Here is a 13,359-nt window from a genome sequence, read left to right as displayed (position 1 = left end):
ATTTGTTCTAAATCATTAGTCTTACAAACACATTTACTAATAACCCTAACAGGCTCGTTTTCGCCATAATTGAAAAACATTGCTTTTCCTTCGCTGTTGATAGGTATGCTTGTATATATATTTTTATTGCTGCTACATAAACTGCAATTGCTCCTTCCAAAATTAATATACGAATTTTCTAAGAAGTACGCCTCCGTATATTCACTGTTTTGTCGAACATTTTCCATTGCATCTATAAACTGTTCCGCAGTTGCCAATCCATACCTTGGAAGATTTTCGTTAAACTGACAACATTTCTTTTGGATATTACTATGAAGCTTTGCCAAGGAATTTCTAGCCGACTTTTCAACAGCATCCGCTCTTTCAAAGAGAACTTTAATCTGTAATTTTGAATACTTTTTGTGATCCCGATAAAACTTGCGTAAAATGTTTCTCAATTTACAAAGATCAGCCTGCATTTTTGCCATCTTCTTGTATTTCTGAATGTAATTTTTCCCTTTGTCCTTATGCGTTCTTCGGTACAACCTCGCAGAGAATTTAATTTTTTCATTATAGATTTTGTCACCCCAGTAACGCTCCTTGATCTTTTGTTTGGCTGTCTCAATTTTTGCATGTCTATAATCTTCATCATTGTGATAACACATCTTGCTGTTTTGTTTTGCTCTCTCAATTATTACTTCTCGATACGCCTGGTCGGTTGAATACCTTTGTTTTGCTCTCTCAATTATTACTTCTCGATACGCCTGGTCGGTTGAATACCTTTGTTTTGCTCTCTCAATTTTTACTTCTCGATGCGCCTGGTCGGTTGAATACCTTTGTTTTGCTCTCTCAATTATTACTTCTCGATACGCCTGGTCGGTTGAATACCTTTGTTTTGCTCTCTCAATTTTTACTTCTCGATGCGCCTGGTCGGTTGAATACCTTTGCTTTTCTCTTTTCAAGATACTATCTCTGTTGTTTGTGTAGTACTGTTTTTTCAAATTGCGTATAGCTTGCTTCGATCTAACCATTATTCTAATCCAGAATGAGAGAATTTACATCTGTGTCGTTCTTAAGTAGTAATTATGACGTCACGGCGTAATGATTTTATCGACGTCAAGGCGCAATGATATTATTTCATGACGTCATCAGAAACAACAATATAATTTCGTGTTTTTCTATTCACTTCATAGCTCTAATATAAAGCTACGACATTCATTATTTATCTAGTAGGGTTTCAGACAAGGTAGTTCTAATGATGTACTTTTGTTTTGATCTTACTCTATTTTTAGGACTTTTGTTATATTTCTTAGCATGGGACTGATCGTCTCTTACTAGGTTGCTAGCTACTGCTGCAACCCAAATTCCATATATATTTATTTATGAGAGGCAGCCTGGCCGAGTGGTCCAAGACACTGGTGTTAGCCACCAGTCTCTTCGGAGGCGTGGGTTCATATCTTACCGCTGGTATACGATTATGTTTGAAAGACTGCAGTGTGAAAAGACATCAAAAATGCAGTTTTTGGTGGAAAAATTTATTCTCTTTTCAAAAAAAATTATTTTAGTTACTATAGATTTTTAACCCAATTAATTTCCTTTAAAATGAGCTATTGAACAACCCTCTACGATGTTCCAGTGCCAAGCTATCTGTGGAAAAGAAAAAGAAAAAAAAGAAAAAAATATCCCGTTTGGGGAGAATAACATGGTTAAAGTCAATTTTCTTGATTTTCGAGCCAATATATTTCCCTTGCTGTTCAAGCCAAGGGACAGAAAGTTTCCTATACAGGGGTTTCGGACACGGCGGTTCTAATGGTGTACTTTTTGTTTTGATCTGACTCCTTTGTTAGGAACTATGGGTTTTTATATTTCTTAACATTGGACGTGATCGTCTCTTACTAGGTTGCTAGCTATCGCTGCAACCCGGACTACAACCCAGATTCACATATATAGTTATTTATGAGAGGCAGCCTGGCCGAGTGGTCCAAGGAACTGGTGTTAGCCACCAGTCTCTTCGGAGGCGTGGGTTCAAATCTTACCGCTGGTATGCGATTATGTTTGAAAGACTGCAGTGTGAAAAGACATCGAAAATGCAGTTTTTGGTGGAAAAATTTATTCTCTTTTAGAAATAATTTATTTTAGTTACTATAGATTTTTAACCCAATTAATTTCCTTTAAAATGAGCTATTGAACAACCCTCTACGATGTTCCAGTGCCAAGCTATCTCTGGATACAAAGAAAAAAAGAAAAAAGAAAAAAATATCCCGTTTGGGGAGAATAACGTGGTTAAAGTCAATTTTCTTGATTTTTAAGCCAATATATTTCCCTTGCTGTTCAAGCCAAGGGACAGAAAGTTTCCTATACAGGGGTTTCGGACAAGGCGGTTCCAATGGTGTACTTTTTGTTTTGATCTGACTCCTTTGTTAGGAACTATGGGTTTTTATATTTCTTAACATTGGACGTGATCGTCTCTTACTAGGTTGCTAGCTACCGCTGCAACCCGGATATATAAAAAATTAAGTTTTTCGTAAAAAAAATTAATTAAAAAAAAATTAAGTACAAATAGCGCTAGATCTAGAGATTTCCTTTAAAATGAGCCATTGAACAACTCTCTACGATGTTCCAGTGCCAAGCTATCTGTGGAAAAGAAAGAAAGAAAAAAATATCCCGTTTGGGGAGAATAACGTGGTGAAAGTCAATTTTCTTGATTTTCAAGCCAATATATTTTCTTTGTTATTCAAGCCAAAGGGCGGTAAGTTTCCTTTATAGAGGATTCGGACAAGGCGGTTCTAATGGTGTACTTTTTGTTTTGATCTGACTCTTTTTTTAGGAGTTGGGGGGTTTTATATTTCTTAACATTGGAGGTGATCGTCTCTTACTAGGTTGCTAGCTACCGCTGCAACCCGGACTTCAAACAGGAAAAATCCTACGGCTTTTTCTTCTTTGAAATAGTAAGAGACTAGCCTCAAACAATCAAGTAGCTAACTAAATCAAATGTATGTATTGGGTTTTTATTCCAATGACCGTCTTTTAGTGGAAAATTTTAATATATTGACCTTAAATATAATAACTGTACTAGCCTATACTATAGTTAAGTGGCCTATAAAATTTAGTTTAGGCGAGAGGTCGTTCTTTATTATAATATAATCTTCATCATTGTGATAACACATCTTGCTGTTTTGTTTTGCTCTCTCAATTTTTACTTCTCGATACGCCTGGTCGGTTGAATACCTTTGCTTTTCTCTTTTCAAAGATACTATCTCTGTTGTCTGTGTAGTACTGTTTTTTTAACTTGCGTGCAGCTTGCTTTGATCTAACCATTATGTAATTAACGAATGAGACCATTTACATCTTTGTCGTTCTTAAGTAGTAATTATGACGTCACGGCGTAATGATTTTATTTCATGACGTCATGGCGCAATGATATTATTTCATGACGTCTTCAGAAACCACAACATAATATCGTGTTTTTCTATTCTCGTCATAGCTCTCATATAAAACTATGACGACATTCATTATTTATCTAGTAAGGTTTCAGACAAGGTGGTTCTAATGATGTACTTTTGTTTTGATCTTACTCTATTTTTAGGAGTTTTGGGTTTTTATATTTCTTAGCATTGGACTGATCGTCTCTTGCTAGGTTGCTAGCTACTGCTGCAACCCAGATTCACATATATATTAATTATGAGAGGCAGCCTGGCCGAGTCGCTGCAACCCGGATCAAACAACCAAGTAGCTAACTAAATCAAATGTATGTATTGGGTTTTTATTCCAATGGCCGTCTTTTAGTGTAAAATTTTAATATATATTGACCTTAAATATAATGACTGTACTAGCCTATACTATAGTTAAGTGGCCTATAAAATTTAGTATAGACAAGAGGTCGTTCTTTATTATAACTACAAACAGGAAAAAGCCTACGGCTTTTTCTTCTTTGAAATAGTAAGAGACTAGCCTCAAACAATCAAGTAGCTAACTAAATCAAATGTATGTATTGGGTTTTTATTCCAATGACCGTCTTTTAGTGGAAAATTTTAATATATTGACCTTAAATATAATAACTGTACTAGCCTATACAATAGTTAAGTGGCCTATAAAATTTAGTTTAGGCAAGAGGTCGTTCTTTATTATAATATAATCTTCATCATTGTGATAATACATCTTGCTGTTTTGTTTTGCTCTCTCAATTTTTACTTCTCGATACGCCTGGTCGGTTGAATACCTTTGCTTTTCTCTTTTCAAGATACTATCTCTGTTGTCTGTGTAGTACTGTTTTTTTTAACTTGCGTGCAGCTTGCTTTGATCTAACCATTATGTAATTAATGAATGAGACCAATTACATCTTTGTCGTTCTTAAGTAGTAATTGTGACGTCACGGCGTAATGATTTTATTTCATGACGTCATGGCGCAATGATATTATTTCATGATGTCTTAAGAAACCACAACATAATATCGTGTTTTTCTATTCTCGTCATAGCTCTCATATAAAACTATGACGACATTCATTATTTATCTAGTAAGGTTTCAGACAAGGTAGTTCTAATGATGTACTTTTGTTTTGATCTTATTCTATTCTTAGGAGTTTTGGGTTTTATATTTCTTAGCATTGGACTGATCGTCTTTTGCTAGGTTGCTAGCTACTGCTGCAACCCAGATTCACATATATATTATTTATGAGAGGCAGCCTGGCCGAGTGGTCTAAGGCACTGGTGTTAGCCACCAGTCTCTTCGGAGGCGTTGGTTCAAATCTTACCGCTGGTATACGATTATGTTTGAAAGACTGCAGTGTGAAAAGACATCAAAAATGCAGTTTTTGGTGGAAAAATTTTTTTAGAAATAATTTAGTTTAGTTACTATAGATTTTTAACCCAATTAATTTCCTTTAAAATGAGCCATTGAACAACTCTCTACGATGTTCCAGCGCCAAGCTATCTGTGGAAAGAAAGAAAAAAAAGAAAAAAAAATATCCCGTTTAGGCAGAATGTTGTAGTAGCTGCCACTTTTCTTGATTTTCAAGCCAATATATTTCCCTTGCTGTTCAAGCCAAGGGACTGAAAGTTTCCTATACAGGGGTTTCGGACAAGGTGGTTCTAATGGTGTACTTTTTGTTTTGATCTAACTCCTTTTTTAGGAACTATGGTTTTTTATATTTCTTAACATTGGACATGATCGTCTCTTACTAGGTTGCTAGCTACCGCTGCAACCCGGATGGTGTGTCAAAAGTAAGGTTGCAAGTCGACGATTTTGTTTTGGCCTTATTATAATTGGTTTGGTGAAATAATAATATGCATATGGTTCTTAAATCATACTTCTTTATTGTCCCATTTGGTCTAGTGGCTAGGATAGTTAACTTTCACTTAGGAGGATCGGGTTCGATTCCCGGTGTGGGAAAATTTTTAACTCTATAATCTTCGAACATTCGAACCTTTTATAATTTATAATGATGTATAATATAAATACTGTAATCTTCACTATAGTGAAGTTGCCTATGCAAGTTAGTATAGGGAAGAGTTCGATCTTTATTATATGTGACAAAGAAAGCTCCATTTTAAAAATAAATTAGATTTCCATGTTTTATTAATAAGAACAATTTTGAACAAATATACCGAATGAAAAAATCAAAGCACATGTAAGATTGAACAAAACGCTACTGTTCCTTTCGGTAGATTGGTTTGGGGAAAAGCTTGATAATGTATACCATTCCTAAGAAAATCATAAAAGCTGCAATGAGAAGAAGCCATCGGCCGAGACGCCAAAAACTTTTGATATGCCCTTTTAGGCGCATCATTTGTGTCCCAAGATGGACTGCATTGTCATCAGCAAGATCATTGCAGCTATCCAAACTCTTTATGTCGGCGTTGATGATTTTATTTGACATCAGTGCTTGGTCTTTCATCTCTCTGGCAAGACCTAAAATGTTGCTAATAGCTTTCCCTTCCTTTTGTCTTTGGCTTTCTAAAAGTTTTTCAGAACTGATTTTCGTCTTCTGGTCGGCCTTGCTGCGTCCCAGTAGCTTTTTGCGTTCATCTTCAACTACTTGGCCATCCTTTTCCTTTTCGAGAAGTTGTTCTTTCATTTTTCTATCACAAGCAGCCTTGAAACGTTGACGGAGTATCTTCAAAGTGGTGTCTTCACCTACTGATGCTTCGCCATGACTAACGCAGTCCAAAGCAGCACTCTTTTCTTCAACAGATGGCATTTCATCAGAGATAATAAGTCCTCGTACAACTTTTAACTTTTTGGTATATCCTTCCAGTGCTTGATTTGAAGGTGGGTTTGGAGAACTTTTCATTTCAAAAAGAAAGTCTTCAAGGGCTACAATATGCTTTTTTAGCTTATTTCCTAAACTTCTCTTTATGTCTTCATTGCTAATAGCATTGGTTGTTGCATCCATTAGGCGGATAAAATTAATTTCGGCTCTACTTTTTTTGGAAACCATTTTAGCATGTAAATCAGACATTTTTTTGGTCTGAAACTACATAGTCAATCGCACATCGGGTAGTTAGAACCTAACCAAAAATAAAACTAATTTTAACATTTTTAAGGTATTTTTCCAGGTTGAATTGAAATATTCAAACTGTTGCTCGGATACCATGGATATTTTTGCAGTTTACACAAGCTGCAAAGAACGCACAGGCTGATCTTTGTAAATTTAAAAAAATTTTACGAATGTTTTACCGGGATTACGAAAAATATTCAAAATTAAAGATTAAAATTATCTCTGAAAGAATGGCACTGGAGCATCGTTGAGAGATGTTCAATGGCTCATTATAAAGGAGATCTCTAGATCTAGCGCCTTTTGCACTTTTTTTTAAATTAATTATTTTTTACGAAAAACTTAATTTTTTTTTACAATATTGATCAATGACGTCATAGTCGTTGAATGTAGTACATAAAGGCTCGATCATCGAATTTAAGCTGAAACTAAGTAAAGGACAATTATGCCTCCATATATTCACAGTGATGTATAAGATTTCCCATTACATCTGTAAACTGTTCCACAGTTGCCGGTCCATACCTTGGAAGCTTTTCACTAAACATGCAACATTTCTTTTGGATATTACTGTGAAGTTTTGCGAAAGCATCTCTAGCTGACTTTTCAACAAGGGTAAGTGTAAGACCCAAAGTTTTACCACGCCCCTTTAATTTGATTGTGTTTTGCTGCTTCTATTTTTCCCCAAATCAAAACGCTGCACAAAGACAGCGATTCTACCAACAACAGCATAGTAGTGCCGACTTTGTCCTATGCAAATTCCCGAACGCCGGTATTTTCTTAGTAGGTGATGCTCATGATCTAAAGTTAAATTCCCTTTGTAGTTCCCTAAACTTAAAACAAATTGTAAAAATACCAACAACAAAAGCAAAGTCTATCCTTGATTTGATTTGCACCAATATGCAGGCTTTCTATGCCCCTTGCCCCTGTTAGGAGGAAGTTACCATTTCTGTTTATTAATGAAGCCTCTCAACAGCTTTAATAATACTTTTTCTGTTACTGAGTTCTCTTATCGCCCAATTTCCAATGATGGCCTTTTCATATTTGGATCTTTGATTACCAGTGAAAACTGGCTGGCTCTCAAAGGTAAAAATGACATTAATTTTGAAGTCTCTGAATTCCAAAATATTATTCAAACAAAATACATAGATTTCTTCCCTGTGAAAAAAGTAAAAACATGTTCTTATGACAAATCATACATTACTAGCCAATTGAAATAATTAATTAGAATTAAATTGAATCTACTTAAGAGTGGTAAAATATCCGAAGCTAGCTCACTGCGTAGACATGTAAAACAAAAGAAATATGTAAATCGGCTTCTTCAGATTACAAATGGAAAGTCCAGGATTTATGTTCTACAAAGCCAAAATAATGGTATAATAGAATAAAAAAATTTGTGGGAAAACACATAATATTATAGATTTTCATTTCCAAGAAAATCCTTCAGTTACAGCCAATGATCTGAACAAATTTCTTTCTTCCATAGTTCAGAATCTCCCTCCCCTTTCTTTTGACACTCCTTATGATGTGTGCTCTCTCAATTCTTCCATTATTTCGCCCTCGGATGTAGAGGCAAAAATTAAGAATTTTAAAAAGTGTAGTATTTGTCCACTAGACATCCTGATTGTAATAATTAAAGCCTTCGCCGACAATCTGTCAGAGCCTTTGTCCTTACTTTTTAATGAAATTACCTCTGCTGGTAAATTTCCAAATTGTTGGAAATTAAGTTTTATTACTCCCGTAAAAAAGAAAGGTAACAATCAAGATTTTAATTGTGTCCATCCCATTACTCTTACTCCAGTTTTTTCGAAGTTATATGAAAGCTTTTTAGCTGAGTGGTTGAAAGTACAGATAATCCCAAATAAGATAATCCCAGTACAGATAAGACCAAAGACAATTCGGAAACATACGTTCTACATCTACCATCCACTATCTTGTTCAGCTTATGGACACACTAAGTAACACACTCGAAAAACCCAATTCCTGGCTCAGTGTTATCGCTGTTGACTTGCAAAAGCTTTTGATTTAATCAACCACAACATACTATTAGAAAAACCATCTAATGACTTTCAAGTTGACCCTTATTTAATTAGAATAATTACGTCTTTCCTCTCTAATATAACGCAAGTCGTGAAATACCTGAATGTATATTCTGATCCCCATAATTGAAAAACATTGCTTTTCCTTCGCTGTTGATAGGTATGCTTGTATATATGTTTTTATTGCTGCTACATAAACTGCAATTGCTCCTTCCAAAATTAATATACGAATTTTCTAAGAAGTACGCCTCCGTATATTCACTGTGTTGTTGAACATTTTCCATTGCATCTATAAACTGTTCCGCAGTTGCCAATTCATACCTTGGAAGCTTTTCATTAAACTGACAACATTTCTTTTGGATATTACTATGAAGCTTTGCCAAAGCATTTCTAGCTGACTTTTCAACAGCATCCGCTCTTTCAAGGAGAATTTTAATCTGTATTATAATAAAGAACGACCTCTTGCCTATAGTAAATTTTATACGCCACTTAATTATAGCATAGATTAGTAATTCCACAGATAGCTTGGCACTGGAACATCATAGACAGTTGTTCAATGGCTCATTTTAATGGAAATCAATGGGGTTAAAAAGGTTTTGTAATTAAAAAAAAAATAAATAGACTCCATTTTCTACGTTTACATTAAAAGACGATCATTGGAATAACAAAAAATTGCATATATTGGAATTAGTTAGCAACTTGATTGTTTGAGGTTCGTCTCTTACTATTTCAAAGAAGAAAAAGCCGTAGGCTTTTTCCTGTTTGTAATCAGTTTATTATCCGGGTTGCAGTGGTAGCTAGAAACCTACATAAAGGAGTGATATAGTTCATCATAAATGAACAGTAAAGAACGATCTCTCGCCCATAGTAAATGATATGTGGTGGTTCCAGAGGTAGTTGCGAGCTATCTAGATTGCAGTGGTATTCGGGTTGCAGTGGCAGCTGTAACCCGGAGTCTCTTTGCTTAAACAACAAAGAAAATATGTCGGCTTGTTATTAAACAAAAACCTAACAAAAAACAAAACTAATTTTAAATCCTACAGTAAAGAAAGATCTCTTCCCATAGTAACTGATATATGGTGGTTCCAGGAGTAGTTGCAAGCTATCCAGATATCAGGGGTATCTGGGTTGCAACGGGAGCTGTAAGCCGTACAGTAAAGAAAGATCTCTCGCCCATAGTAACTGATGTATGGTGGTTCTAGGGGTAGTTACGCAAAGTACCGATATAGCTCATCATAAATGGTTCATCATAAAATGTGTCAGTCAAGAGTAACATTCAAGGACATATCCAGAGGGTTTAGTGGATTTGAACCCTCCTCCCCCGGAGTGTTTGTCCGACTCAAAATAACGAATTTAAAATGAATATAACAAAATTGAATATAAATCATATCAAAAGACAATCATTAGAATCAGGGTTGCAGCGGTAACGAGCCACCTAGTAAGAGACGATCACATCCAATGTCATATAATTATCCATTATTATGTAAACTGCATTTACATTAAAAGACGATCATTGGAATAACAAACAATTGCATACATCGGACTTCGTTAGCTACTTGATTTTAAGAGGTCCGTCTCTTACTATTTCAAGGAAGAAAAAGCTGTAGGCTGTTTCCTGTTTGTAATTACATAAAGACACGATCTCGTCTAATGTTAAGAAATATAAAAACCCATAACTCCAAAAATAAAAATCAGATCAAAACAAAAAGTACACCATTAGAATTGCCTTGTCCGAAACCCCTGTATAGTAAAATTTCTGTTATTTGGCTTGAACAGCAAGAGAAATATATTGGCTGGAAAATCAAGAAAAGTGGCGGCTACTACAACATTCTGCCTAAACGGCATATTTTTTTCTTCCTTTTTTTTCTTTTTCGCAGATAGCCTGCCACTGGAACATCGTAGAGAGTTGTTCACTGGCTCATTTTAAAGGAAATTAACTGGATTAAAAATCTTTTGTAACTAAAATAAATTATTTCTAAAAGACAATAAATTTTCCAGCTAAAAACTGTATTTTTGAGGTCTTTTCATACTGCAGTCTTTCCAAAGATATTTGATTTTTGTGCATAAATCATAATCATATACCAGCGGTAAGATTCATTCTGCCTAAACGGGATATTTTTTTTCTTTTTTCTTTTCCACAGATAGCTTGGCACTGGAACGTTGTAGAGAGTTGTTCAATGGCTCATTTTAAAGGAAATTAATTGGGTTAAAAATCTTTTGTAACTAAAATAAATTATTACTAAAAGAGAATAAATTTTCCACTAAAAAATGCATTGTTGTTGTCTTTTCATACAGCGGTCTTTTCAAAGACATTTGATTTTTGTACATAAATCATATGTTAAAGAAAGGATTATAAACCTAGTTAGCTGTCTGATTAATTGAGGATCGTCTCGTACTATTCAGAAGAATAAAAAGCCGCAGGCTTTTCGCTGCTTGCTACATAAAGGACCGATATAGCTCATCATAAATGGTGTTTGTCAATTATTATTACAGTAATGCTTATTAAGATCTGTTCTAATATTCCAGTTACTATTGGCTAGAGATCATTCTCTAATTGTGTCCTGTTGACTATACTATAATAAAGAACGACCTCTTGCCTATACTAAATTTTATACGCCACTTAATTTTAGTATAGGTTAGTAAATCGACAGATAGCTTGGCACTGGGACATCGTAGAGAGTTGTTTAATGGCTCATTTTAAAGAAAACTAAAAAAAATACATTAAAAGACGATCATTGGAATAACATACCACTGAACACATTGGACTTAGTTAGCTACTTGTTTGCTTGTGGTTCGTCTCTTACTCTTTCAAAGAAGAAAAAGCCATAGGCTTTTTCCTGTTTGTAATGATATAGCATAGAACAAAACCCAAGCTGTAACTCACGTCATCGTGGTTGTTTATAGTAAAGAACGAACTCTTGCCCTTAGTTACCTATGTCTTGTCCAAATAGCTAATTAATTTTTCAGGGTTGCAGCGGTAGCTAGCAACCTAGTAAGAGAAGATCACGTCCAATGTTAAGAAATATAAAAACCCATAACTCCTAAAAAAAAAGTCAGATCAAAACAAATTACATCCGGGTTGCAGCGGTAGCTAGCAACCTAGTAAGAGACGATCACGTCCAATGTTAAGAAATATAAAAACCCACAGTTCCTAACAAAGGAGTCAGATCAAAACAAAAAGTACACCATTAGAACCGCCTTGTCCGAAACCCCTGAGTAGGAAACTTTCTGTCCCTTGGCTTGAACAGCAAGGGAAATATGTTGGCTTGAAAATCAAGAAAAGTGGCAGCTACTACAACATTCTGCCTAAACGGGATATATTTTTCTTTCTTTTCCACAGATAGCTTGGCACTGTCATAGCTCTAATATTGTATTTACAAAATTTTGTATTTACGCCACTGCTCTTTGCCCTTCGAAATTCCGTGCATCTTTTGTAACCTAACCTACCAAAACCTAACCTAACCACTGCTATTAATATTTTGTATTTACGCCACTGCTATTCGCCCTTCGCCACTGCTATTCGCCCTTCGCCACTGCTATTAATGGCAAATAGCAGTGGCGTAAATACAAAATTGTTTGTCAATGGCATGATTTATAACAGAATTCACAATTTCTATAATCTCAATATACCACTACTTTTTCTTTAAACACGTTTTTTGACACACGTGCTAAACACCTGCTAAACGCTATCTATAAAACAACTTATTTGGCGGCAGTTTACAGCGGCAATTTCAAAAGACTTAAGCATTGAATTAAAAACGTGGTGATATTTGGAAAATTTTTCTCTTTTGAGGATTTTTAGATTTCCGAAAGCTGGGACAGGCTTTCAAAACTGTTCATTATCTCTACTGCGTACCTCTTTAATTGTAGGAGTATCAAGACTGCGGAGGCTTAACATCGCACGCGCTTTTCAGCCTTCTGGGGTTTCACCTTCAGATGAATTTTTGTAATTACAGATCGATGATCGGTGTTATCAAGGTAAGCACCACGAAGGGAGTGGTAATTAGAAACGGATGATCTTTACCGCCGAGAGATAATTATATAATGAATCATTTTCTTCATGACGCCGTCGTTGCTAGGTACATGGGTGAATTCGAGGTCTTTCGAAAATTTAGTTGGAGATAACAAGCTCTAAGGCAACAGGTCCTATGACATATTTCCAGATGCCGGTGCGATCACTAACAGTAGCGTTAAAGTCCCCAAGAAGAAGCAGTATATCGTGGAGAGATGCAAAAGATATAAGTTGCGTGAGGTGTGTATAGAACTGGTCCTTAGCATCGGGATAAACCTTACCGAGGATAAACCATTAGTCCTCGGTTGTTTCATCAACTCGAGATTGTCCGGTCAGGTGAAGCTGTAGTGGATGTATTTGAGCAGTAACTGCGGCTTTGTATTCTGTAGATCGTACGTATTGGTTTAGCTGAGCAACCCCAGCCGTGCAACCAAGATTTTTCAAGCAGAGTTCGCAAATGAACGAGTACTGGCCGTTCCCAGTCTTACACTATCTGCCAATCTTTCTGCCGCTACAATCCGTCTTAGTAGGTAGACTTGGTAGGCCACATACTTAATTACCAAGCATCACCTGCAAAATAGCACCCCGCAATTAAGAGGCCATAAAAAGAAAAAATCTGGACATGTCCGAAACTGGGCCGTATTCGCATCAGCCTTTTATAGTGCTCAGCCAGAAAACGCATAAGTCGCAAGAACTCACAGTCTCATTAAGTAGAGACTGCTAGCCTTTATACTGATCTTTGCTCATTTCGGACAGGCCCAACATGACAAAAAACAAAACATAGGCTACTAAGTCAACACAACAGTATAGCCCAGGCAGGAGCAGCTTACTAATCCAA

The 13,359-nt window shown here is 35.7% G+C and overlaps 1 protein-coding gene across 1 annotated transcript; it reads right to left on the bottom strand.

The window, feature by feature from the left end:
* Window positions 1-5,624: 5,624 nt before the first annotated feature.
* On the bottom strand, window positions 5,625-6,407 carry LOC148948747 (vesicle transport protein USE1-like). Its single transcript, XM_089095008.1, has one exon. It carries the CDS (start codon window positions 6,369-6,371, stop codon window positions 5,625-5,627), a length of 747 nt encoding a protein of 248 aa, XP_088951134.1. The 5' UTR covers window positions 6,372-6,407.
* Window positions 6,408-13,359: the final 6,952 nt, after the last annotated feature.

This window comes from Artemia sp. Qi Xiang Cuo, chromosome 9 (assembly GCF_049724085.1).
Source record: "Artemia sp. Qi Xiang Cuo chromosome 9, ASM4972408v1, whole genome shotgun sequence".
NCBI classification, from domain to species: Eukaryota; Metazoa; Arthropoda; class Branchiopoda; order Anostraca; family Artemiidae; genus Artemia; species Artemia sp. Qi Xiang Cuo.
The sequence above is the reverse complement of the archived record's forward strand: the minus strand, read 5'-3'. Positions and strand labels throughout refer to the sequence as shown.

Coding starts and splice junctions, on each gene's coding strand:
- LOC148948747 (XM_089095008.1), bottom strand. CDS start 6,371: ATGGATGCAACAACCAATGCTATTAGCAATGAAGACATAAAGAGAAGT.